Source organism: Pholis gunnellus (genome assembly GCF_910591455.1).
Source record: "Pholis gunnellus genome assembly, chromosome: 19".
NCBI lineage: Eukaryota > Metazoa > Chordata > Actinopteri > Perciformes > Pholidae > Pholis > Pholis gunnellus.
The window spans coordinates 12,788,208-12,816,106 of NC_136546.1; the positions used below are offsets into that span (position 1 = coordinate 12,788,208).

A 27,899-nucleotide genomic window follows, 5' to 3' on the forward strand; every position below is an offset into this window, starting at 1 on the left:
GCTAATTGTTATATGTAAGTGTCCCCCATATCTGTGCCTTTTGTTAATAGAATGCTTGGGAGAATTGAACTGACTATTGTCAGTTTTATCACAATAGAGGCTGTGGCCCTAAATGCGCTCACACAGTGTGACTAGCTGTGGACTTTTCCTAATTTATAAAGCATACTGGAACAAAGAGGGAGAGAGAAGTGTATTTGCCTACAATAATATGGAAAGTCACTCTTTGGGAGAAACCAACTCGGGTCTAAAATGGAAACAAGGAAATTCGTAATAAAGCGGGAGGAGAGGCAGTGCGGAGTGGAGATTCTCAGCTTGTCAGTGATAGAACTTTAATGGGGCAACGGTGTTTTGGAGTGGAGCTGGGGAGCGTTTTCTTCTGTTGCTCAATTTCACGGACATGACCCATAAATCTGCTCTGGTAAGGTGGTAAGGAACCTGTTGTGTCTGGGAGCTGTATAGCCTTTGAGTATGCAATGTGCAATACAAATAAGCTTAGCTTGCCTTCAGTAAAAACTATTTTCCATAGGACGTATTGAAGTAGAGAGATGATAGTGTTATGTACTTTTGTAGAGAGAGATGTAACAACTGTAGCCCATTGTATTGCAGATAGAGGGATATACACAGTAACGGGAACGGAAACTGAGTGAGAGTGCAGAAACAGTAGATGTCATCTGGAATAGGAGAAGTCAATGATAGACACATGAGAGCTCAACATTAGTGCTCGTCCTTGCTCAAAAGTTGTGATTTTGTGTTGGACACACTAACATGTTTTTAGATTTTGTATTAATGTCATCCCTTGTAGCCTGTAACCTAGTTTATTTAACTTCCTCTCAGGTCTGTATCCCTGGGAAAAACGTGGGATTTCTTACAAGACACCCTTCCCATATTCACACACCCGGATGAGAGTTTGCCGGAGACGAAGTCTCAGACTGCAGATCCAGCTGCAAGGAGGCGTTCCAGCTGTCATGACAGAGAGAGTCAGCCGTCAGAGCCAGAGAAAAGTAAAGAATTGTCAACAGACACACACACACACACACACAAAGACATACAAACACAGAAAGGCAAACAAATACGCACACATGCATACCCGGAAACATACATTCCAATAACATGCTTTGCTTGGACATTTAATTGAGTTTGTCAATTAAATCAATCATCCATTGTCTGTCTATGTGCAGTACTGTACTACATATTTGTATACAGTGTGTGTGTGTGAATGCACAGTGTGTAAATCTCCATTTTCCTCCCTCTGCATCCATAATTCAACTTCTATTGTGCATGACAATGAATATTTAATTGTCCTGCAAAAACTCAAGTTTGTCAATGATTCAATTCTCTTATTGCAGTAATTAACCCTTAAACCTTTTAACATTCACAGCATTGATTGTTGATTTTCTTTATCAATCCTGCAAATTACCTACATTTACCTGCCTTTGCTCCTCTGCCTCTTTCCTGATGTTTCAAGCATCACTTCCTGTTTTGCCAAGCCCATGTATTATGTAGCGGAGGGAGGGTTAATGTGTGTATGGTGGACTATAAATAAACCAGCAGAGGGAGCAGTGGCAGGGTGAATTATTTGGTGTTCCCGCAGGGCAGAAGAGCCTCCCAAGTCGAATGTGGTTATGTGATGAAGGCAGGATTGAAACGTGTCCTCAGGAAAGAGTGTGTGGCTTGGAGTTGTTTCAGGTCATGAGAGACACAGTAAAGGCTTTTTAAAGTTTGTACAATTAATAAAAAAAAAAAAAAATACTTACACCTTCACATTAACACGGGTGGGCTGCAGTATGAATTAAATTCCCTCTCTTTTGCTCTCATATTTACCCACCTGTTCTCTCTGCCAGTGATCTGTGACTCGGTCTCATCTACAATTCCACGTGTTTACAAGAACAAAAGTGTTGGATATTACTAACATAATGCAATGACATGCATGCAGAAAGTTGTATTACTTCACAGAACAGTTATCCTTTAGGGAAATGCATTACATGGTGCTCACATACAAGTATGCAAACAAAAAGAACCTCAATAACATTCTTTCTCTTTTTCCTTTTGGTGCCCTCTGTAGTGTCCCATTGAAATGCATACATCACTATGCAGCATGAGAACCACTTCTCTGTTCAATTCTTAATGTGTAGCCTTTATATTAGTGTAGCAGTGCTTCATCTCTCTTCATCATGGTCCTTCAAATTGATTTTCCTTGTCTCCTGGCCCATGTGCTCCTTATACCATACTCTGAGATGCACCATGGGAGAAAGGGCCATCCATAGATAACCTAGATACTCTCTGTTGTTGCCTTATTTATACCTGTGGAGGCCAATAGTGCTGTCACATCTCCAGGCTTACATTTTACATTGATTTGGAAATGTAGCTTTTGTATTGGTCGATGGCACACATTTTCATTATATCAATACGTTTAATCAGTCAGTCAATAGTCAAGAGTGTTTGTGTGAGTTTGCATATACCGACACTTACCTGTTACTTATGTCAGTCTTCTTTGTGTGCGTTCCTCAGGTACCCCCGAGATAGTGGTGTGTGCCAGCTACTACCCATTACAGCCACACAACAATTCCTTAGGGTTTGGACAAATGGTTTGTCTTTTCTCTATTCCCCCCCCCCCCCCCCCCCTCTCTCGCTGGCTATGCATACACTAGCTTATTCGAGAAGCATCAGCTTCTATGAAAATGAGATTTCACATACTGTAGACTGTATTCAGATCTTCTTTACAGATTTGGACGCCTGCAGTAGAGAGATTCCCATTGTGATGCAAATACTACATAGTCTGGATGCAATCTCGCCAGAATGTCTCCATGAGCATTTCAAAGATGTGTTGAGGGAGCGCAAACTCAACTCTTGATATTAGGAGTTCTATCAATGACCTACGCAGTTCAAATGGTACATGGTACATAAAGGAGCAATGCACGACATTCAGAGCATTAATATAGCAGTAAACTGTTATCTATTTGAAGTCGCTATCCCTCTGTGTGTGTTGTTATCCGAGCTTCTCTTTGCTTTGTTGACGTGGCCGTGCTTGCTTTTAGTGCACGTATGTGCATGTGAGCGTGCCCCACTGGTTAGCTCACGGCCACCGCTCTGCACTCCTTTCATATGATGGTTACAGCTGATAACTGCGTCCTTGACCCACAGCTTTGTGGCAGAAGAGTAGCTCTCATCCTCCAGTTCTCCTACAGGTATACACTGTTAGCTCTGTTAGCATGTTTGCTGTAGTTTGAACTGTTAGTGATGTTAGCACCATTAGCTACGAGCCAGCGGCTGAGGCGTCGCCATTTTAAGAGCTGTCAAGAGGCAATCAAAATCCTCCCAATCTCGCGTTAGGCATCTTTAAGGTTTAACCTTCATGGAGACATTCTCGCTCATTTTTGAGTTTATCCATATGGATTCAAATAAATATAAAGTCATTTTAAATGAGGAATTTAATTTCATTAACTCACACGTTACAATGTGAAAACATATAATTATTTCAGTACTTTTTGAAAATATATACTCTCTTAATCACCTCTGTTATATAGCACAGTTATGTGAAAAATGTTATCTCGATCCCCAAAGTAATAGTGGGTGGTGGAGATGAAACATAACAGTGCTTGTGACCTGGGGGCATGGTGTGTTCTATTTGGATGCTTCTCCTCAACAGGCTTCACTTGTTTTATTATTTACATCCATGCTAAGGATAATTATTTGACAGGATTCATTTTTGTCGGAGGTGTCTCATCACCTCCAGTCTCTGATCCTCGGTCAGAATCCCCTTTTGAGAGTTTTGACTTGATTCATCTGTAGAGTTGGTTACAGGTGACAGTAATTCTCAGTATGGGAGAATATGTTTTAAACTGCATTTATGTATTTTTCATGAGTGAGTGCTGCATGTGTGTTTATTTCTGTCTCTTTGTCTATGTGCGGGTACACAGGCTAATTCCTCCGAGCATCTTCGTCAGTACGGTCTCTCCTTGCTGTACAGCCACATTGTTCTGTTGACAAGAACCAGGGCATGCCAGCTGGAGGCACCACCCAAACCTCCACCTGTACCTCAATGGAAACTCATCCGCCCGCGGAAGCAGTTCGTGGTCACCGATGAACCACAAAGTGCGTGAGAGACAAAGAAGGAGGCAGGAAATGAAAAAATTAAGTTTGGAAAAAATGCTGGCGAGGGCTAAACCAGGAGCAGGATGCAGGGGAGGATATCAAACAAATAGAAAAGCACCAATTATGTGATAGAGTGTAGGTGCATTTCATAAATAAATATGACTTGAAAGGAGAGTGAGTGCTCATGCAGGAGATTCAGAACCTGCTGTACAGAGGGCATACAGTACCGCATGCTGAAATGAAAAAAAGGAGGAGGATAGCTACAATATTTCTGTAATGAAAATAGCTGCTGGCTTGGGCATATCTGGCATCAGCTGATCTGTGGGTGAAAGACAAAAGAATGCAGTAAAAAGAGTCAGTGTGAAAAAGCAGTGCCGGCATGATGTGTGAGACTTTTTCTTTTCTCCCTTTTCTCTTTTCGCAGAGCTTCCTTTGTCAAAACCAGAGAAGTTCATTGAGGTTGCCAGCCCCTTTCTCTCCTATCGTATCAGGAGTAGCGTCCACTGGATACCGGAGTTGTGTGTACAAACACTTAAATGATCTAAAACTGAGAAATGAAACGTGATGAGTCTTTTCTGTTGTCCTGCTCTTCTGCTCATGTAACTGTGTCGTTTAAAGAGTATTTTCTGTACTAGCTAACCTTCGCCTCACTGTAGAGAAAGCAAAGCAGGGAAACAGACTCCATCTGGGGATCAAAAAAGAACATTATCATGATCTCATTAGTCTTTTCCTCATCCTCTTACTCTACCATTCTCTCTGCAACAGGGCAATGACATACAGGTAGCAGTTTAAAAATTCAAACTATATGGGTGTGGAAGCCTACAATGTTAGAAAGATTGTTTTTTTTCCACTATACTCACTTAAAGAAATGTTTGCCTCCATTCTTAAGCTAAGAAAAAAAGTCACATATCAAAGCAGTGTTACGGTGCTACAGTGTTATGTTGCTCTGGTGTCATTTGATGTCTATTATGTGACATGCATGACTCATTTGTAGATCAGATGATGTATTGCGTCTGAATGTGTCACCATGAGATGAGATGCGTTATGATATGATGCATGCATGTGCTGTATGTCGACATAACAGAGAGGCCAAGCAGAGCGCCCGGGGGAAACATTCCTACGAATCCCCTCTGGTGTCCATTGCTGAGAGAGAGGAGACCGAATACGGAGTAGGCTTTGAGCCAGATGCAGCTGGATGCACCACTAACCCACCAAACATCACAGAAGACAAAATAGAGGTACACAGAGCTACTGTCTGCTGGGGCACAGAGATGATATATATATATATATATATATATATTCAGTGTGTGTGTGTTTAACATTTTAAGGAGCATCTTGTTGTTGAACAAATAACCTCAATAAATTGTAGATACCCAAGCCGTTTATTGAAAGAGGTATAAGGATCTGTGAAGCGCAGCGGAATGCTTTTTGTCCAACAACTAAGATACTAACAGCTGTATGTAAGTATGCAGTTGAAGGCTCATCAGAGTAGCTCTGTGTGTCAGTGACAACAAGGCTGCCATCCCCCAGCCTCAAAGTCACTTCTCTTGTCTCCCAGCCAGGCCACCACTGACCACGGGCACTTGCGCACTAAAGACAGAAAACAGTGAGGGAAGGGAGATGAGGGCGGGCAGCACCAGAGAGAGACAGACCGACACAGAGATGAGAGTAGAAACAATGATGGAGAGGAATAAAGAAGGGGGGCAACTACACGAAAGGAGGGGGACTGAAAAATGGAGAGAAAGTGACAGTTGGACGGGGAGAGATGAAAGCAGAGCAGCAAACACAGGGAAAAAGGGAAAAGAGAACCTCTGTTGTGTGTTGGTGGTGGTGGTGGTGGTGAACGGAGTGCGTGGGTGTTCATACAGGGAGAGGTCGTGTACTGTGCTGATGGAAAAAAGCAGTGCAATTAGATGGTGAGCCATCAGTGTCTGCGTCTCCTGGGGGGTTCATTATTACACTTCACTCCTAGCATACAGAGAAAAAATAGAGTTTATATTAATCGCCCTCTTGTGTAACTGTGACCAGTTATAGCGCGGTTAGGCTAGGGCAGTATGGACATGCTAATTTGATGTGTCATTTGGGTATGATGTGCATGTGAACGTGCACTCATGTGGATTGGATTGGAGTATGTGTGCCACATTTTTACTCGGTGTGTGTTCCCGCTCTTCGCAAGCATGTGGTGGGTCACGTGCTGAGGGGGAGACTTTTTTGTTGCTGTTTCTGTCAGCAACGGTATCAACCTCTGTGGCTAGCTCCTAAAATATAGCAAGGTCACGTCACATGCTGTCCCTAATACCCTCTATGGCCTACTCACTCAACATTAGTGTGGGTAAAATCACTAGATCCTGGTTTAACAGTGAATATCCTTCTGCTTGTCAACTTACTGTAAATTGCAACAAAGAGATATTTAACTTGATTGTATTTAACATTTTTCATGTACACTTTAAAAATGTGAAATACGGAGAGAGTTTCTTGGAGAGCAAAGACTTAGCTCTGGCTGTGGAAAATAAAGCCCCATGAAGTGTGGGATTAAAGAAATGTGCTTTCGTCTACCCATCAACCCATAACTGTGATTCGATCACAGAGGAGAAAAATGGCTGCTGCTGCTCCAAAAGTAGCATCTTAAAATCCTGGAAGCTTTGTGTGTAAGATGTATCAGTCTGAATGTCCTCTTACTGTACACAGGTAAGCAATCTAATAGCATGCTGTGGGTGGATGAGACATGACCACACGCCTTAGAGCTAAAACACTCTTTTGACAACACACACATTTACATGTTTTTGCTGCAGTGGAAGTGTTGCTATAGTGGTAGAGAGGAGGTCAAGTGTACCTCCCAATCCAAATGCCTCTTTCCGTCTGTCTGGGTCTCCGGGTACTTATTCAAATAAGTGGTGACTCACAAACACACACACTCTCACTCACTCTGACTCACCCAGAGAGTCTTGGCTGGTATTGCTTTGAAGTAGCACGACACAAAGCCATGATTCCTATTCAGAGCCGAGTAAACTGTTGGTGGAAAGTGAAGCTGATACAGGTGTACCACTTGAATCTAGCGTAGGTATCAAAGCAGCAGTGATGCCCTTCTCCTGATCACACCATCTCGTGCCTTGCTCACACAGAAGAAGTGTGCGGTATTTGACGGATTTGATAATGACTCATTAGCTATATTTCTCTTATTGTGTCGGGGCAAACGAGCATGAAATCCGAACATTTGCGTAATCGCCCTCTAAGAGAGGAAACATGCTAAACAACATAACTCAACTCAAAGTAAATTAGAGCTGGTATTCCCTGGTGGTGTTTTTTTTTTTTTTTTTTTAGCTGGAGCAGCCCATGTCACATTAAACCGAGTCTCGTGTCCCGTGGTGTTCGGCGAGAATGGCGCAACACCACAGCTGGCATGGAATCACTAGAGGGCGGAGGCGTATCTCTGGCAGTGTTACTCTAGCAGCAACTCACTGTTCATGCCCCTCTATCTCTCTCTCTCTCCCTAAGGTTACTGCCAAGGACATGGAGAAGGACAATACTGTCATCTCCAATGGTAAAAGCTGTTCTTTTGCATTGCTCGGCCCTTCATTAATGTTGAAAATATTCTGCACTGTATCTGTACACAAGGTTGCCTTATCTGAGGTCAAATATTAGGCTACCAGAATGGGCAGATGCGCATTAATTCAGTTTCATTGGACGACTTGAACAGCATATGTGCAGAGTAGTCCTTAATATGAGTAAAAGGATGTCCATTTCTGGCCCTCGCTCCCTCCATCTTTCTCTCCATGCTTCTGTCTGTTGGCCAAGACACTTTGAAGAAGATGGGACTGAAATTATGCCTCATGACGAGCCAGTTCCCTGCCTTCTCTCTGCCCCCGTTTAGTTGCTTAGTAACACCTGCAGTTTGAGTTAGCGGACCACCATTGCTCAGCAGCAGAGACACTGGCCCTCGCCGCCTCAGCTTTCTGATCAGACTTCTCACTTTGAGAAGAGCCTGGGGGCAGAGCATGTGTGTGTGCGTGTGTGTGTGTGTCTGTTTGTTGTTTTTTGGTGGAGAGTGTGTCTATGACTTTGCTCTGCATGCATTGAGTCAGTGGGAGTCACTGAGTGGGAGTATGGATGTGCATGTGCACTCACACTATGCCATTATGTGGGAGTTTGGCCAATTCGGCTCACTGTGTTTAAGATAATGATTTGAATCTAGGATAACTTGCTATGAGTCACAAGAGGGAAAGCATTTTGTTACTTGCAGTATTTTGAAAAATGTGAGATTTCACAGGCAATTCTATATCTATTTGGTATTAAGTGTGGCATGAAAAGCACCATTCAACGCTCATGCTACTAGCTTGATAAGGACATGTTTTTCCTATGTTGAGACGCTGCAGAGTTATATTAACAATAATGATATTAATTAAAGGACTTTATAATCCATATCTCTAATGTCTAACCCACCAAAAATGTTTCTTGATAACTATATTAATCATAAATTAATCTCCCTTCCAGATCAACCCGAAACTGCATTGAAGAAGCCTGTAACTGAGGAATCCATCATGCAGCAGACCTGGATAGACCTGGATGACTTTGCTAAATGCTTTCAGTGAGACAGACAGACAGACACACACACACACACACACACACACACACACACACACACACACACACACACACACACACACACACACACACACACACACACACACACACACACACACACACACACAAACACACACACACAAATGTGTACTTATGTACTGCAAACATACTGTACCAATAGATAAACAGACAGTTGTGAGAAAAGAATGGATGAAGGGGCTAAACAATGATTTGGTAAAGATTATAATTGCTTTTATTAATGTATTTGTCATTTTCTTCCAGGACACTCTTGGTGTTTCATAAACCGCAAATCTACCCACATCATAGACAGAAATCACATTTTAAGGTAAAGTATGCGACTTATTTCTGAATGTTTGGTCTCCAAACATTTCCGTGTTTTTGACACATTAATGCTATTTGTTAGTATTGGATATATTGTTATTAATGTTGCTGTTGTGTTCTGCAGAAAACCATCTTGTCCAAAACTGCAACAGGCACCAACTCTACTGGGTTATCTACAGACTCCACTGCATCCCTCCATGTGACATCTACTGTAGCAAGCCCTGAAGTACACACACATACAAACACACAAGAAATGCAAATGAGCATAAAATGTGCGAAATGTGTGATTCTATCTTACTCTGTACACATGCTGCAGTACATTGCAAGTCGGAAATAGATAATTCCGAGTCGGTATTCCCGACTTCCAATCTAAATGCATCCCACTACGTCTGCTTGGGAAAACATGGACGCCCGCAGATAACTGATGTGTGTGTCTGGCAAGTCTCTAAGCTTCAAATATTTACAGAGCCTCTACATCATTTACTACAGCAGCATTAATGGAGAGAAACTGTGAATAAAGAAACGATCATTTAACTAACAACTTCAGAGTCAGTTTTAGACATTTAAAGAGATATGAGCGCATGATAAATGGCCGCATCTTAAACCCGGTTTCTCTTCAAGGGTGAACAGAAACATTTTTGGCATCTTGTAAATAGCTACACCTTTTAGTTAAGGGTGTTTTGTCAAACTGCTTTTTCCGAGGCCAAAAATGAGCCATGCATTTATTAAGACTGACACAAGGTTTGCTGCCCTAACATTTAATGTCTGTTTCACAGTCTGAGGCCACAACAGTATGGGCTCTAGGCACAGGTCATTTATCTTAGGTACAAACAAAAAGATGCAGCTTCCTAAAGGATCAGCAATTCCAAGATATCCAGAGATTATAAACTGTGCAAAATTACATTATAAATGTAATTGCTATCTGCTTCACTGGCACCAGGACAACAGAAATGTAGCCTGATTTGGTGTCTGGTAAAAGTAGCCGTATAAAAAACAGTGTGCGTTTGTGTGTAGCGCAGGCTTTTGTCTTGACTGTGTGTTAGTGTGTGTTTGCACGTCTGTGTTTATAGACTGCTGAGTCTGCTTGTCACTCCGGACACGTATGCGTTCTCTCCCTCTTCTCTTGTTCTCTATTTGTCTTTTCTGCACATCTCTCGGTCTCCTGCCTTTTTCTTTCTCACTGGATGCTTTTTCTTATATTACTCTCCTATGTAAGTACCACCTTAAAAGCTTCTTTAACTCACTCGGCTCTTTTCTATCTCTTCTTATTGCCTCCACTTACCTGCCCTTCTTTCCCTCTCTTCCTTTGTGCTTTCATCCACCGTCTCTTGAACTAAGCCACCCTTCTATCAGTTTATCTATCATTCGTCCCTACAGCTTTCTGCTCTTTCTCTCTTTCACTTGTTCTTTTCCTTGTCTGCTTTCACACTGATAACTAATGCCAGTGTGTATGTGTGTTTCTCTGTACCCCCCCCCCACCCCCCCACCAGTGTCCAGAGGTGAGAGGCACTTACTACTTGTGTGTGGACAGCCTGCAACCTCTCCAGATCCTCATCAGCTTCTCTGCTCTGCTTCTCTGGGGAGATGCAGCTGAAGAGAGTAAGGATTTATCTACACACACATACACACACACACACACCCCATACCTATAGACACTCACAAACAAAAGGATTTTCTGATGCAAGTAATGTAAGGAGCTTGACTCAAGTCTCTAACAGCCAGAAGGCAATATGAGGGGGATGACAGCCCCCTTGTTAGCTAAATGACCAAAATCATGCCCCTTGTTAACCTGCCATCCTCTCTCTCCATCCCCTCGTAGCAGTGAGAGTGCAGGGGAATAGGGGTTGTTTAGTTGAATATGTTAATCTCGTCTGCCTCACTCATTGATCCTTTATCTGACTGAGGTCTTTGCAAGTCAGAATCCACGGCTCTGAAATATCTGTAGTCTAACTACTGTACTGTGTATTGATAAATACATAAATAAATCATTTGTAATTTGCTAACAGCAATTATAACTCTCTATAACTATGCACAAACCATACCCTGGAACCTATTTGGAATAAACAGTATATACATATTCATAAAAACACTCATACAATGTATGAACATTCCATGGATATGATACTATGTTTCTGATATTTCACTGGGGGGGTTTGACCAGTGCACATTTTCTCTCTCCTCTCCAACACCTCATAGGAAAGGAAATGTACGCAGCATGTAGGTCTTCAGTTCTCGTCGCCCAGGCCTTCTCCTGGAAAAGCCTGCGATCTCAGCTGCCAGTGCTCACCATCAAGACCACCGCCTCGAAGGCCACCATGTTTAACTTACCCCCCGGGTAGGACAGCATTCATGAACACTGAGAACTGTGTACTGTATTGATCACAATTAAAAGCTTAGATCAAGCTCATGATCAGACTAGGATGTCACAAAATCTATGTTCCCAGACTCTGTAATCCCCAATAACGATACCACAGTAGTATATCCGTTAGTGTATAATTTCATACTTTGTGTGTCTGTGTCTGATATTACCATGCAATGCTAATGAAATATTCTACTCCATACTAGGAAAAGTCTTTAAACGAGTGACCAGTCTAGTCTCATCATAGGTTTGCTGGCTTAATACTCTGGCAATTTTTGGATGCCATTTAAACTCTATCAATTTATGTAAATGTTGACATTTAACATAAGAATCTAAACAAAATGTCATCGCTTTTCACATTTCATTTTCCCACTCACGCTTGAGTCTCATAACCCTAAATTACCCTCAGCGCTCATCAGCCTGGCATTAATGATGCCAAGGTTAGAGCTCCAATTCCCATCATGGGGACCTATTATAAAAACGTATGCATTTTTTGGACGGCACTCTTGGGAGCATTCGATGAAAGAGTTTCACTCTTGTTATGATTTTTACAGCCAGGCAGAGAATATCCGTCTACCTCAGATGCTCTGAAAAGCAGTCAAAAGCATCCGTCCTAGTCTCTATTAATGGGTGCTACTTGGCCTAGAAGCAGAGGGCCTAGTTTCTGGGGTCAGGTGCAGGTATGCAGCAGTGCAATTACCACTGAGCCATAATCACACTCATAGCACTCAACTTATCATGCCCATATGCCCCATAGTACACTCTCTCCAAGAGAGAATAGCTGACATGTCCAGGCTTTTGGGCAGCACCCTTACCTCTATTCCTCATGTCCCTGATAGCCCATCTGTATGAGGTACTCTAGTTGTTTTCTATAATCTCTTTACTGACCCTATGTGCTGTCGTCTTCTACATTTTCCCCACACTCTTCACCTTCTTTTCTCTCTTTCATATGCTGTCCTCTGCTTCTTCAGCACAAGCCCAGCTCTGCCCCAGTGCTCAACCATATCTAGTTAGGCTGCGATGTTTGAATTGTATAAAGCTAATGGGGCCAAGGAAGTGGGGTTCCACTCTCTCGTGCCTGAACTGGCCCTGTGAACTTAGCTTGGCACTTGACAGGACATTAGCCTACATCACTTCTGACTGACCCATTCAGTATTACTTGACAGAAACATAGTTCCTCTATTGAGACTAGAAAGGGATTCATTCAGTGGAATGCACTTATTTTATGTATTTTTTTATCTATGATTATGCTATTAATATTACCAAATACTGTGAAGCCACAGGGTTGTTGGTGGAGGGATACCTCTGTGCTCTTTAATATCAGTTTCATAAGTTTAGTAGCCTAATATTTAGCTGTTGTTCCTCTTAGTAATGCAATGAAAAAATATAGTAAATTGTCTAAAGCCCAACCTGGGGGTCAGGAACCGCAAGGGGTCGCAAGATCTTGAGATAAATAACAAGAAGAAATAATTTTGTGTTTTGTATTTTTATTTATTATTGAAAATCAAGATAGTTAGACCTCTAAATCGTTTTAAATGAAACTCTTAAGAAGGCAACATCATTCTGTGATTGACCTTGTAGCAACATATGCAGCCAGTGAAAAGGAGTCATGAATAGACGTCATCTTCATAACGTATCACAAGCCAAATCGATGTGCAACGCCTGTTTTAGAATAATTGATATTGTCCAGTAAATGGACTCGAGTGGATTATTTGTTTAAAAAGTTCCCTTTCTCTCCCTTCCAGGCGCCATGTCTTGTCCCTCCACACAAAGGCAGCACTGGGCTACCACGTTCACCTTTGCAGCAAGACATCTTTCGTGTTTGGGGATGAAGAAACCATCATGTCACAACTTATCAAGGTGTTCAAAGCAGTTAGTTGACATTAATAGTAATTTGATAAAACACAAACTCATTTTCGTTTTTTTGTTGTATAAGGAATGTTCATGTAATACTTGTTTTAATCTGAGGATCCATCTGTGGAGAATGTACAGTAAAGGTTTCAAAATCCTTTTAAAAGGAAAAATTATGACACTTTTTTTTTTTTGTATTACAAAGAAATCTTGGTACAAAAAGTTAGCAGAAGCAAAAATGAATACAACCTGTTCAATCTCATGACAATTTAAAAAGTACAGAATACAACTTGGTTGAACAGAGAGACGGACAGGATACAATAGGTCTAGTTGCAATGTGCTTTCTGTAACATTTTTTAATAAGGCCTACTCCAGCTTCAATTTTATAAATCACGTCGTGGTAGTAAGATGATGCCTCAACACCAAAGTTCACATCGGAATGTCTTGGTATTGTGGCCGTTCTGCTTTTCTCCTCTATTTAACTCGCATTCTGCTTGTAACAGTAAACACAATATAACTGCTCCCCCACTGCTTTACCCTTTTTTTAAACAGGAAAGTGCTCGTTTCACTGACCAGGCTTCGTCCATATGGAGGGCCCTGTCCAGATTGGTGTCTTCCTTTAGCGATGAGCAGGACCAGCCAGCAGCCAGAAGAACCCTGGAAGAGGCTCACTGCCCCCAAAACATCAACACCACCCTGGGAAAAGGGCAACACCGCAAGGTAGCTTGTTCACCGACACAGTATAGCCCTATGCAGTTGTGTGGTACATACTGTACAGCTCACCTTGCTTTATACTACAGTTGCTACATCTAGATGCAGTCGGATTGGCTAATTCACATTTTGTAGTACTATGTAATTGAGTTAATAATGAGTGAAAATAATGTCCATTCATACTAATAATACTTAATACTCATGATTATCTGTTTCACCTTTCACAAAGCTACTTGTTTGAGTAGTAAAATAACATGTTTTCTAAGCCGGATGAAGTGTTTCTATTTAAATATCACATTGCTTTTAAAGTTTAGAATTTACATTAAATGGCTGTTGAAATTGAAATCTCTGTCTGTAGACAGACAGTGGTAATTAAATGAAAAAATGAAATGATGTGGAGTCTAACTACCCCCCTACTTGAGGAACAGGGGGGGGGGGGGGGGTCTCAAAGGATAATTAACTATCTCTTATCTAAACTGTCATTCTAATAAACTTACGAGGATGTAAATTACAAAAATCCAAATACCTGAAAAATTAAGCATCTTGACACACTTGACACACGCATGCATGCGGACACACACATACAGAACACAATTGCTTATGTGTGTGTGTGTGTGTGTGTGTGTGTGTGTGTGTGTGTGTGTGTGTGTGTGTGTGTGTGTGTAGGTGTTTAACTCTGCAGTCTACAAAATGCTGTTTGAGGCTCTGGGCAGGAAGCTGACATCGGAGGAGCGGTTTGCTATACTGGCCCTCACTGCTGACCCTTCACTCTCGGCCACTGACCCCAAAGAACACTCCCTGACATGTAAGTGCTATTTGTGTGTTTGGTAATGTTGTGTGTTATCCATCTACATATATATGGCTAAAACTACAGTAAACTGATTTAAATAAATTTGATTTAAAGTAATCTCCTTTTGCCTTTTTGCAATGTTCTGCTGTTATTCTCTTAAGTGGATGAAGAATCAAAGCCTCCAGAAAGCTGGAGAGACAGGGAGCCGACAGACGGGGAGGTCAAGGCAGTCACCATTCTGCAGGCTGCGTTCAAAGGACGCTTAGTGAGAGAGATCTTGAATGCTTCAAAACCAGGTAAAAACACTCACACACCTTGAAAATGTATTCATTCAAATACCATGGTGCGGTTTAAATATTACCTTTTGAAAAGTTGAAAATACTTATTATTGTTGGTGTGAGATAGTCTTGAATTCCACTCTCTTCTTCAATGCTCTAGGTTTGAAAGACAAACACATATGCAGCGATTGGGATGGCTAAAGGGTCCACATAAAGGGAACTAAAACAACAGAACACCTGTGTTTTTTTTTCTAGATTATTATGTAGTGTCTGAAAACACACACAAAACACCTCTGTGTCTTACATTCACTGTTTGATTCAGCCCAATGGCATATATTGAGCCTCTGAGCAGAGGCACAAATATGTATTGATGAGACTGCCACTCTGACTAATACACCCTGACAGATTAGGGTTGGCCACACAGGGGATGTACACACACATGTAGGAAACACACACACACACACACACACACACACACACACACACACATGCACAAAACATTCCTGCATCAATAGCCAAAGCTATCAAAAGTGACAGCAAGTGAAAGATGGGCAAGAGAATACGTGGAAACACTGAACAAGCAGCTATTCCTTTGTAAATGGATTCATCAATGTTTCTTTGTAATAATGTGTTGCTTTTGTTGAATTTGTCCTCAGTTTCAGTTCAATTGTTTTTTAAATCCAATTTTCTCCAGAAGCGGTGCTAATTGTCTTCCTGTCAAGGTGCACCGCTGTTTGCAGCATTGCATTCCCCAGACATCCTGTATTTATTGCATGGACCTGAAGTTAACACACAGCACTGTCACCATCTGAATAACTTGCACATCCTGTATGGGAGTACGCACAACCTCATTAATGCAGTATTTGCACAAAACAGTACCGTGGTGATGGAAATTTAGACGTATTTTTTATGGCTTGAAAATTTCATTTGAGCATCGGAAACATCCAAAATATCCACATCATTATAGAACCAATCAGCCAGCAACCTCGAAGGTATTGCTGGTGGTTATGTCGCATTTGCATGAGCATGCACACACACACACACACACACACACAGGCTGAACAGCTTGACTTCTATAAAATAGGCCTGTCATGGTTAATTTCTCCCAAATTGTATTCATTTACTTGTCAAAGTACAAAGTGCAGCTTCCAGAGTGGTACTTATGTAATGGCAAAACACCAATCATGTTTAAAAAACACTACCTTTCTAACTACAATTTGAAAAGCCATTTGTTTGAGAAAAGTAAGAACTGGCCTTTTCTTATTTCTTATTTGCCAGCTCACCTGTTTATACCACATCTTTTTTTTTCTCCTTGCTCTTTTCCTTTATGTCCTCCGTCTACTCTTTCCTGTCTGCCTCTTTGTCTGTCTGTCTGAAAGGCAACCCCTTTGGTTCTAAAGATGATAGGGCGTCTTCATCTCTCAATAGCCAGCCTTGGCCAATGGCCTGCTATATAATGGCTGTATCAATTTCGAAAAGTGGCCATTTGAACAGCGAAAGGGAGGGAGGGGTGGAGGGCGGCTGTGAGGACACATAACTTCTATCATGCAGCTGTCTCTTCACAGTGTTTCTCTCACTTGTATGCATGGACAAACACCTACTGACACACACATGTACTCATAAACACACGGTACTGCATCTTTTTGCAAATGTTCTGTTCTGTCTGAGTGGTTAGCCGTCTGGTGAGATGAGTGTGAAAGTTAATGTCGAGGTGAATGAAGCAAAATGCATTTTTGTAATTTCTGTTATCTACCTTTGACAATCTTTTTTTTCATGTGTTTGACAGCAACATCTTTAATGGTTTGAACATGATCTTTAATGGTGGCTACTTGTCTGTGTGTGTGTGTGTGTGTGTGTGTGTTCATGTCATTCAGGCACAAAGGAGAAACTCAGTGCTTCTAAGATCCTTTCAAACATGTGGCCGAAGGTTGAACCAGATGCAGAAAAACATGCTGCCCTCTTGCTACGGTAAATGAAAAAGAATGGGTCAACATAATGACATAATGATGAAAGATAATGAATAATGTGCACACAGTGTATGAACTGTACATATACAAAACATCTCACAACTCGTTAACCTAGCTGGTATTCATTCACAAGGATGCCGTTATATGAGAGGATACGAGGGCTCCTACTGCAGTCCTGTGCCAATGCTGTGTACATTGTGTGGCTTACATTTAGCCTCTCTGTTGCACTGCATGCCCAGAATCTACTCCCTCTTCTGGTTGTGGCGGCCTGTGGCGGCCAGGCAGGGAGCATTTTCCACATTGTGTTCCATCTTTTCCCAGTGGTACCATCTGCTGTTTATCCTCTCCTTGTTCCAATCGGCTAGCAGCGTCTGCCGAATGACCCGCTGCCTGGGGAAGTATGTGTGCGTGAGCACTAAGAGCTTGATCAGTGTGTGTGGAGAGGGGGTTGGTTGGGTGTTGTGAACCCCTTGAGCATGTGTTTTTCTTAACTGACATCCACTTCAGTCAAAGTTCACGCTGAGACGTGAAGCACATCTACTTTCCTCCAATGTATTACTGGATTTGACTCATAATCAGCCACATCAGAGTTATGCCTCTCCGAGCAGTTTGTGTAAAATATTTTCACATAAATGGTGGTTTTAATACTTCATTTGAATTTGTATGTCTGTGTTTTCTGCACAGGTATATCATCGAGCACTCTGAGAGGAGAGCAGAGCTCTACCCCTGTCAGCAGGACGAATGGACCAGAGTCACCTTCGCTGATTACTCCGTCTCTCTTCAAGACACAGCCAACTCCTGGGTCTTGGTCTTTAGGTTAGAGAACATTGTAATTCCATGCTCGTTAGGCTTGTCAGTGAACGACAACCTGGCTCGGAAAATCTGGGTGAATCCAGGTGCAAATATCATTTGATCTATGCACTCAGCTGTCATTTTTGATAGTAAAGCTAATACCAGGACATGTAGGTATTTCTGTAACATTACATTTCCAAATTTCAACAAAAATGGTTTAAAACAAAAAAAAGACAATTTGGCCAGACCTGATATCTTGTTGTTTGTTAAGAGAGGTGTTCCTGGTTCATAAGGAGACGCAGCTAGTACCAAAGGTCTACTCCCCAGTCCCGAATTGTCTGCTACACGTCATAAACAACGACACCGGAGAGGAGCTGGACATGTTCTTCAACAAAGTGGCAACCCATGTCTACCAACCCAACAAGGTCTGTGGATGCTGTAAATGCACTCGCACTTCAAACCTTCATGTATTTGAAATGGTTTTTTTATAAGTGTGGAAGATTTTCATATTACCATGATCCATTTGTTCAATTTAGGAAGGCTTCCTTTCTGACTCAATCGAAAACTGGATACAAACTTGTTGACTGTTCGGGGACCAGTTGTGGCCTCCTGGTGTAATAATGTTGGGAACATTTCTAGACTAGTATTATTCATGAGAAACAAATCCTAAAAGAGAGAACAGTAAATTGTCCTTTTCTCTGTTTACATCTGTCTAAAAATATTTTGATTTCCTGGTCTTTTTTCCAGCTTGGTTATACCTTCGTAGCAGAGGCTGTCACCCCTGAATCACCCCCTGCTGGTGCCAAGTGGAGGATGCGCTTGATTGGCGGAAGGGAACTCCTTCCAAAACTGTCCCGCGAGACTCCACTCAACACGTTCTCAGTGAAGGAATTCAGGAATTATTACATTCCCAACGACAAAAACTTCATATGTCGGTAAGATAATTTATGAGCTTTATATTTATTTAGCATATTTATGGTAAGAGTCATATTTATACTGGTCCATTGAAATCCATTGTACCTGGGGTGGGTCATAAACATAGATGTTAATAGCTCTCAATGATTCTCTCTTACACTACAGTGTATGAAATCTGAGATGTTTGATTATTAGAAACAAAGTGTGACATCAGTTAGCGCACATATTTTACTAAACATAACAGTTAACCTCTCAAGGAGGTCGCATTTTCTAACACAAGACAACATTAAAGATACTCTGACGAATGGCACCCGCAATCATTTTAAACTTTTCCACAGTTACACTGTGCAGGTGACTGCAGACGTCCTTGGAACAATTCAGTTTCAGACTTCTAAGCCAGACGTATTGATCCGTCTGTCTGTTCTGGACCAGGAGAAGGTGGTGGCCGGCAATTCTGGCAAGGGTCATGTGGTAATTCCTGTGTTCTTCTTCCGGGCCAACAAAGGTGAGTCATCAGGTTAAGTATTTGAGGTAATTGAATGTAACCCTTGTGGATCATTCGAGAAGATGTGTATCTTCTATAAACTATAAACACCAAATAACTTGCTCTTGGATTTAGCATTAAGAGCTGGGTAACTTCTCACTAGTGAGCTGGGATTAATGTTTGGGCAAAGGGACTTTAAGCACAGTATTTTTGAAGTGAGTGGCAGTATTTAAGCTGTGGATTAGTTTATTTTACCACCCATTGGATAGAGGGTTAAAGGTCAATAACATTTCAATGTAAGTATAAGATTTCATTTTGTCAGGCGTGATATCTTTTTCTTAAATTAGTTCAGCTCACAAATCATAGTCATAGTCTTGGTTATGTGTCTCCAACTGGCAAGAAGGCTCTGAGGAAGTGACGTGTTAGTTACAGTGCGTCCGAACAGATGGATGCTACTGTTCACAACGATAGTACACATATGGAGTATGTAATGCTTACTATGCAATTTTGGACACAGTACCTATTTCTAGAAAGAAAGATTGTGGTTGCATTTTGCCTTTTTATTTTCTTTTATTTATTTGTTTATTCTATTATTATTATTTTGGGGCATTTTGCCTTTTATTTGGTAGTCAGTAGATGCAGTGTATACAATCAGGAAATACAGTAAGAGAGAGAGAGGGGTATGACATGCAACAAATCAAACCACTGATATAGCAGTTATATGGTTATATATATCACACCCTATTGACATTTTATTGTTTAACCCTCTGAGCACCATTAAAAACAAACCCCATTGTATTGTGGTTGAAGAAAATCCTAGAAATAGCTATCTTTAGACAATTCAAAACTATCCCCATTGATAAATACCACTAATGGTTATTGAGGACATTGTATTTACTTTCATTTTGGGTGAACTGAGCCTTTAAGTATTAAACCTTTTAGCCTGATGTACAGTAAAATACACAAGAGCTCTTCAAAACCTGCCTCTCAATCTCTTTAGTCTACCTTTCTCTTGACGCTTCCATCAGTTACAAAAGCACAGATTGCTGATGACCACTCTTCTCTCAGATTTGGACTTAGAGTAGTACCTCTGTGTTACAGCCCTTAATTCCACAGATGAGAAGAACCACAACCAGAAGGGATCCCCCACCCAGGCCAAGGGAGTCAAGGTGATGGACACTCCCCAGGAGAGAGATGAGGAGGACAGCACAGCTGGGAAATCAGACTCCGCGTTTGACCAGTTCCAGCCTCCCACAGAGACTATGGTATCACTGACAACTGCCTGCGTGGTATCTGCTGTTGCTCAAACACTTTACATATCTCACTTGCACACACACACACAAGCGTGCATCTCACGTACCTTCTCTGCCTTTGTCACCCACTTGCTTGTTGCCTGTGTTGATATCAATTTTTCACTGCCAGATACACATAACGCCTTACACACACACACACACACATAAACTTACACACACCCACACACTCATTCTCACACAGACAAAATTTGCAAGAGTAGAGCAGCAGAAACTGGAGGGGTGGTTTTGTTGTTGCTGTCTGACTTATCAGTGCTTGTCAGGGAGCAGAGATTTGTGCATGATTTATGAGTCACTCGATTGTCAGAAGACCACCTATCTAACAAACCTGTTAGATAGACAGAGTGTGACGACTGACAAAGTATTTAGTGCGTACTATGTGTGTGTACCACCGGACACACCACACACCGCTTGTACAGTGTCAAAAAACACTAGGAAAATCAACTGAGATTTACTGTGATACCAGCGATACATCTGGAGTACAAGCATCATTTTAATGTTCCCTCAGTAACTGTTTAGTCCTCGTAAATTAGATCAATTTATTTGTCAGTGGATTGAGCCTTTCACCAACAAACATCTTTTTGCTATAGACTTATCAAGACGTTTGTCACATCCTGCACGTGTTACAAATACTTTTTGCTATAAAGTCTCTTCAACAAAGTAACCCAACAATGTAGTGTCATCAATAACAATGAGACGTGTCAAATCTTATTGATCAGATCAGCAGCAGGCCAGAATAAACAGCTATTGATCAAGACTTGGGGCAAAGAGTTTGGTGATTAAAGCGCCGTTTTGCGCAGCAGGGACACACAACCAGACACATTGATGCCTACTTACTAATGGTAGATTAGTGGTAAAGGCTCCTTTAGTGTAATGTCTGTGGGACTTAAACACATGTGTAAATACAAGAAGAAAACAACACAATCACTTTTGCAAATCGTAATTATTAGGCTCTATTACAACTACAAGCACACCATCAGACAATTTAATACTGTTTAGGGTTCATTTTTAGTTTTTCTAGAACATACCTTGCTCTGTTAGTTTGATTTTCAGCTCGGGATTTTGTTTAAATTCTGTCTTTTCTGTTTAGTGAGATGGATGTGGGAGTTGCCACCCCCGATATAATCTTGGCTAACACGCCCTCTGCCTCTTCTCTCTCATTGTGCCAAGCACTTGCTTCCGTCACAGAGCGCAGAGAACGGCAAAAACCAAATGTGCCGTTCTTTAAGATCTCTGCGTCTCTCTCTGAATCATCAGCACGAGTACAGTTTTCAGCTGTATGTTAACAAAATAGCATCCATCTCATTATCCGCACATGCGTCATGCTGAGTGTTTCTTTTTGTAATGCGTGTATCTGTCTATCGCGTTTAAACTGCGGTAGGAGTGTTGTACTCTGACTTTGCTTGTATGTATTTCACAGGTTCATAAGTATGTGGTGCAGGCAGAGGTGCTTCATAAGAGCTGGGTATTGGATAAATCTCAGCTGGATTTTGTCCATACGCTCAGAAGCTTGGAGAAGAATGAAATGAGAGGTATGACAATCCCAGACTCAACATCAAACAGTCAACAACACCCAAGGTCACCCAAGGGACAGACTGGAAAGAAACCTTGAAAACATATAAATATGTTGAGTAAAGTGACATGAATCTGAACATCCAAATGAGGGTTTAAATATACAATATGCAGGGTTGAGATATTCCCAATGTCCCTATAATGAGTTATGAATCATTTTTATTTTAGCATTTAAAAGTTTTCTTGATTTAATCCCCGGGTTCTGAATGGATTTTGTAATATGGCCTTCATATTTATTTTTGCACGGCCTATTTTGTGTTCAGTGTGATATACGGCAGATACACATTAGGCAGTGTCAGGGGCCAAGCAGATGCTGTTTGTTCTTTGCTTCTACGAGCCAGGGGCCTGTTAATCACAAGCCTAATGAATACAGCTGCTTTCGCAGATCACAGTGTGATTTCTTGTGCCCACTGGTCGTTGGCTGAGGCAATAATCCTGTCCTCTGCCACCAACTCTTCTTCTCTTTCTTTAATCATGCTGCACAAATTGCATCGATTGAAAAATCTGGCCTTTGAAATTTGCAGACGCTTCTCAAAAATTCTAAGGGCGATGAATTAATTGCGACGCGGGTGGATGTTGATGTGAAAGAGGTGCTGCATTGGGTGACAATTTGCATGATTGCCCAAAGAGAAAAGGCCAGCCTGCTGTCATTGCATTTTCCTTCTCTTCACTCTGTTGCTTTTGACAACACTCTCTGTATTTACCAGTCTCTGTGTGGGAGGCATTCCTCAACTAAAAATACAGTAATCAGATGTATTTTGACTACAGAGGAAGTCAAACCTCTGTTTACATATGTATTATAGTAATGGTAGTGCGAGATGAGCAGTAATGATTTGCTGTGCTTAGATATGCTGTGTGTTCTTCTTGCATGTGCTTTCTGTTCATGGATAGATGTGGGCACGTTAAGGTTTCTTTCCCAACATTTTGCTTGGGTTTTTCCATATGTGTACGTGTGCGCCAATGTCCACACAAACCTCATGTGGTTCTCCAATAAGCTTGTGAAAGTGGGTCAATGGCAAGTCAAATGAAGTTGGCTCTTGCCCCCTGGTGCCCTGGGAAATATCTCAGCAGGAAAGTGAATTAATTTCACCCAGTTTAACTCTGTCTCAGCGGTGAGGCTGTGCCCTTGATCATGCTCCCTACATGCTACATGGGTACACAAGCGCACTACATGCCACGCCAAGCTTTGAATTGGCTTAAACAAGCTGCAGTCAATATATTGTACTGCGCATGTTTAATGAATGCACATTTCTCCGTCTCTGCTTTAAACCCCAGTACATACTGTTAGAGCAGTCAGAAGCTGTATGTGCAGTTAAGGCAGTATTTTTCGTTCCCTTCTTAACCACCTTAACGTATTCTTAACTGTGCTACATTTGTAGTATCAAAACAATGGTGCTTTTAGGCTCTCGGTAAAAGAAAAAAAGATACATTATATTTACGTTTAGCCAGCTGAAAATCAGTTTTCGATACATTTATCAGCCTGAGATTACAACACTGATAGATCCAATTTAAACATTGAGTATCTGTATGACTTGAGATAAGAGTAACCTAATGAGCGTGCACCAACTGTGTTCAGGCAGAATGGCAGGTTGTCAGTTAAATGATGGATTATTATGCCTCTACTTCAGAGGAGTGAGACTCACGGTGAATGCTTCATCTAAGCTGGGGATCGTGTGCACTTTAGCTATAAAGTGCAACAGTGCCATCTAGCACACATGTGACCACACAACACATGCATCGTGTGCTCACTCTGTCACACTCGCACGTCAGATGAGCTTTGATTGTGTTGATTAGAAAGTGAACAGCTTTAAAGATAAAGATCAATGCACATTAATGGACATGTATGTGTATAAAAAGGGTTTTTGTACTTCACACAATAATTCATTTGATCTAAACATGTCAAAAGTTTGGCAAAGAAATGATAATTTTGCACAAATGCAAGGTGTGTTTGCACACCTAAATATCTTTAGGTATCCATAGTTTTGATATTCTACACTTACTCACTTTAATGTTACATACATATACTGTGTGCTTGTCAAAGACACTCTAACTAATCGTCGTGCTTTTGTGTCACTTAATAATTAACACCAGGTTTCCAATGTTGATCACATACGTGCACTCATGACGTGTTGTAGACGATGATAGAAGCCAATCTGTCTGATCTCTGTCTGCAAATTGTAGTATACAAGCTTGAGGACGTGAACCCTTCACCCACCACACCGCACCATCATGGGCACAAATCTGGCACACCCAAAGCCAGCCGCAAAGGGGAAGTTGACAAGGAGAAGGGGAGGCCAGCTGCCAACCCTAAATCGGGCTTCAGGCAGGAAACGGTAATATATCACTACAGCCACAAAACACCACAACACTGTCAACTGCAAATTGGTTATTATTTTATACTATGTATTTTATATGAACTCAGCATAGTTGTTGAAGGATAACAGTAAGACTAAAGTAGTAATAGTGACCTTTTTGAGAGGAGAGGTGCGGAGGCACTTCAGTTGAATACACACTTAACTCCTCTTTACAGATTCCCTCCCACATTTAATGAGATTGTTGTTGAACTGTCCTGAAATATCTTTTTATCTTTTCTTTTTAGTTTATTTTATCAGGCAGTATTTACATATTCCATTCACTCTGAAATGCTAACAAAGAGAGACTGAATCGGCCTGGATGACCTGCGTGTATTTAACACACGCTATAATCTCGCAGTGTATAATTGTCAGTATTGTGGTCTTGGCTTAGTCGTCAGAAAGCACAGCTGCTTGAAAAATCTCTGATCCACGTAAGTGCCTTTTATCATCTACTGCGTACTACAATGACAATGACATTTGAAAAGCGGATTTTCAGAATAGTGGTTCCCATCAATACATTTACATTTGGAAATTATTCTTTTTTTGCCCGGTAGAGGACAGGATGATCTCTGAATAGATGAACTAAAATTATCTATTATTTACAATGAAGACAAGACAGCTGAACAGGACGTATAGTCCTGGCTGTCTGTGTACCAGACTGTCTGAGTGGCTCGCTGAAAGAGAGACGTACTCATAATGGTGACCTTCAACTGGGATGTTTGTGTGCGTCATGTTTTTGTCCGTGTGTGCTTTGTGTGTGTGTGTGTGTGTGTGTGTGTGTGTGTGTGTGTGCATGTGTGCATCTTTCTGCAGAGGCTTGACCTGACTAAGGCGAACTGGACTCTGCGTGTGGTCACTGACAAGAGCGAAGCACAGAGCATTGAGGTGTCGAAGGACACAGAGAGAATGGACCAGATTAAAGCCGTTAAAAAAGCCTGGTTAATGGCCGAACCAGGCCGCTGTGCCAAGGTAACCCAGAAGCTAGGATTGTAACGGTGATTTAATGTAATTACTCACAAGTTGAAGCCGTTTTAATGAGGTGTTCCCAATATTATGGCCTGTAGAAATTATGGCCTGAACCAAAAAAAGTTTTTTTTGCTGTCCTTTAGGCTTTACAGTCTCGTCTCAAGTTTCTTAACCAGCTCCAACCTCAAGCAACTGATGAAACTACTACAGATGACGCAGAAAGCAAAGAGCCAGGTACCATACTTCAGATACACACACACACACACACACAGATACATACATGTGTATTTGGGCACTTTCTGTTTCTTTTATTTGTCATATACAGTGTGGTAATGAGACATTTTGTGATTCTTTGACAGCTGCTTCCAGATCTGATCCTGGCACCGCTCTCAGTCTGTCTAATGAAAGACTGACCATGGACTACACGCCCTTCATCAGGTGCTTCACCACTCTTACACTCATTCTTTTTGTAGCTATATGGAATCTTTTACGGCGTACGTATAACGATAGTTATGATTAGAGCAGATGGTAGCCGTCACACCATAATGTGATAGTTATATAATCACATCAACTATACATTGCAGTTCTCATTGTGGTTGCTCGTGTACTACCCTGTAACAGACAGCCAGTTCAGCCTGTTCCGAACAGACACAACCAAGGCAGACTCATCACCGCACTATTTATTCCAACATGCTTTTTCTATTTTCCTGTTGAAATCCTATTTCTACGCACTCCAGTTGCCCATGAATACATTGGATCCCTGTGTTTTTCTATCTTTGTGAGCCTGAATTATGTCTTACTGTAGCTGCGAGGCCTGGTTGCACTCGGGGATTGTGAGTGTGTGGTTGTTGTGTTTTCTCGGTACGCATGTTGCTATGTTGGTGGACATCCCAGCGTCTGTATCTCCAGCAGTTTGGTTCATACAGCGTCTGCAGGACATGGATAGAGATTTACTGTGTTTTTGACCTTTTACAGTGAACAGCAGCACAAAGAATGTGCACTTTGGCGAGCCTCAAAGGGCAATGCATGGACTCCAGTGGACAGTAATGTATACTAGACAATAAGGGGAGGCTAAGTGGAGAAACAGACAAAAAAATAATAATGTATTAATAAATACATTTGCTTCCAGAACAACCTCAAGAACAAATCTAACAAAAGTACACCAGCCTTCATTAGGCTTTATGAAGACTTGTGTACTTGTCACACACAAAAAACTGAAATTAAAAACAAAACTTAAACATTTAAACGATGCGCAGGACTTGTTGTATTGTTTTACATCAAAACAATTATATTGTACTATTTCCTAATTGAAAGGTGCAGCATGTAGGATTTGGTGGCATCTAGCTGTGATGTTGTTCTCCAGTGTGCCAAGCGTCTCTCGGAGAACTACGGTAGCTGACGTGAAAACGCAGATGTCCCCTTCGAACCAGTTTGTCCGTTCTGGGCTACTGTGGAAACGTGCCAGCTAGCTCCGTACTCATTAATGTTATATTCCATTTCTGCCAAGAGAGCCCCATAAACACACTGTTCCTTTATTACACTATAAAGTATTCCAGGTTGTGTGAGATCATCCAAAAGCTGACATACTGTTTTTACAGAAACTCTTGGTTGGTAATGGGTATTAGAATTTATTTTTGTTATATTTGTAGTTGTATATTTTCTTTACAACTCTACAGTAATCTATAAGTCAAATGCTCTGACAAAAAAGAGGGAAACAAAATCAGGTATCTGCAGCTGTCCCAGGACTGTAATAAGCTCATCCAGTCATTTCATTTGGCCCAAATGAAATGACTGGACTAACTGCCTGTCTGCCTGATGGCTCTCTGCCCTTGCAGTCATTGCTCATCACCAGAGTCTTTGACAAGCTGCTAGCTTGACAGCTTTCAGTACTGACAATAGCTCTGTTTGACGTTTTACGTTCAAGGTGATATGTGATATTCATACTGATGATTTTCGCGGCAGTGACTTTGTAGGGAGGCCTGAAGGGACGGGCAGTGCAACTTTTCTAGAATTAGAGACTCTTGCTGGTTTCTCCAATGTCACCAACACGGCTTTAATGCACTAACAATATATGTTTAATTTAACTTGATGGTGGCTGCCCCCTTCATGGCTGATTTAACATCATTTTAAGATGCAATTCAACAGCTCCACAGTTGGAGAACTGTGGAGCTGTTGAATTCACCATTGGCAATAGAATAATATGAATATGAATAGGTTTAACATCAATACACAGTGTAGGCATCTGCGAGTTTCCTGCTTGTCGATGTGTAAAGTGTCAACTAAATTGACAGTGTCCTGAAGGAAAGAGTCTCCCTCTATCGTTACCCTTAGAGTCTCCCATTGCTCTCCCTCACATCCCTCCCTCCAACTCTCCCCCTATCCATCCCTCTCCATGATAAATGAGATGATATTTGGGTCTGTTAATTAGATGGCTATTTCAGGACCCCCAATGAGCTCGTCGCTCCAGCGACATGTGCCGCACTCCCATCACCTCTCCACCCTTTCTTGCTGTGGGTGTGTGTGTGTGTGCCCACT

General features: G+C 41.5%; 1 protein-coding gene across 1 annotated transcript in view; it reads left to right on the forward strand.

The window, feature by feature from the left end:
- adgb (androglobin) overlaps positions 1–27,899 on the forward strand; it is a gene marked incomplete at both ends in the record, with an annotated part of 35,009 nt that overhangs the window by 5,589 nt on the left and 1,521 nt on the right. The window contains 26 exons of the mRNA XM_079180704.1: positions 835–1,001; positions 2,509–2,585; positions 3,918–4,092; positions 4,517–4,610; positions 5,177–5,330; positions 7,588–7,633; positions 8,584–8,677; positions 8,956–9,019; positions 9,140–9,241; positions 10,506–10,614; positions 11,212–11,350; positions 13,120–13,234; positions 13,778–13,945; positions 14,603–14,741; positions 14,888–15,022; positions 16,879–16,972; positions 17,656–17,787; positions 18,035–18,188; positions 18,511–18,698; positions 19,017–19,183; positions 20,279–20,427; positions 21,893–22,004; positions 24,226–24,377; positions 25,212–25,367; positions 25,508–25,598; positions 25,724–25,802. Of these exons, the coding sequence (XP_079036830.1) occupies positions 835–1,001; positions 2,509–2,585; positions 3,918–4,092; positions 4,517–4,610; positions 5,177–5,330; positions 7,588–7,633; positions 8,584–8,677; positions 8,956–9,019; positions 9,140–9,241; positions 10,506–10,614; positions 11,212–11,350; positions 13,120–13,234; positions 13,778–13,945; positions 14,603–14,741; positions 14,888–15,022; positions 16,879–16,972; positions 17,656–17,787; positions 18,035–18,188; positions 18,511–18,698; positions 19,017–19,183; positions 20,279–20,427; positions 21,893–22,004; positions 24,226–24,377; positions 25,212–25,367; positions 25,508–25,598; positions 25,724–25,802 (3,252 nt within the window). The remainder of the gene's footprint in view (positions 1–834; positions 1,002–2,508; positions 2,586–3,917; positions 4,093–4,516; positions 4,611–5,176; positions 5,331–7,587; positions 7,634–8,583; positions 8,678–8,955; positions 9,020–9,139; positions 9,242–10,505; positions 10,615–11,211; positions 11,351–13,119; positions 13,235–13,777; positions 13,946–14,602; positions 14,742–14,887; positions 15,023–16,878; positions 16,973–17,655; positions 17,788–18,034; positions 18,189–18,510; positions 18,699–19,016; positions 19,184–20,278; positions 20,428–21,892; positions 22,005–24,225; positions 24,378–25,211; positions 25,368–25,507; positions 25,599–25,723; positions 25,803–27,899) is intronic.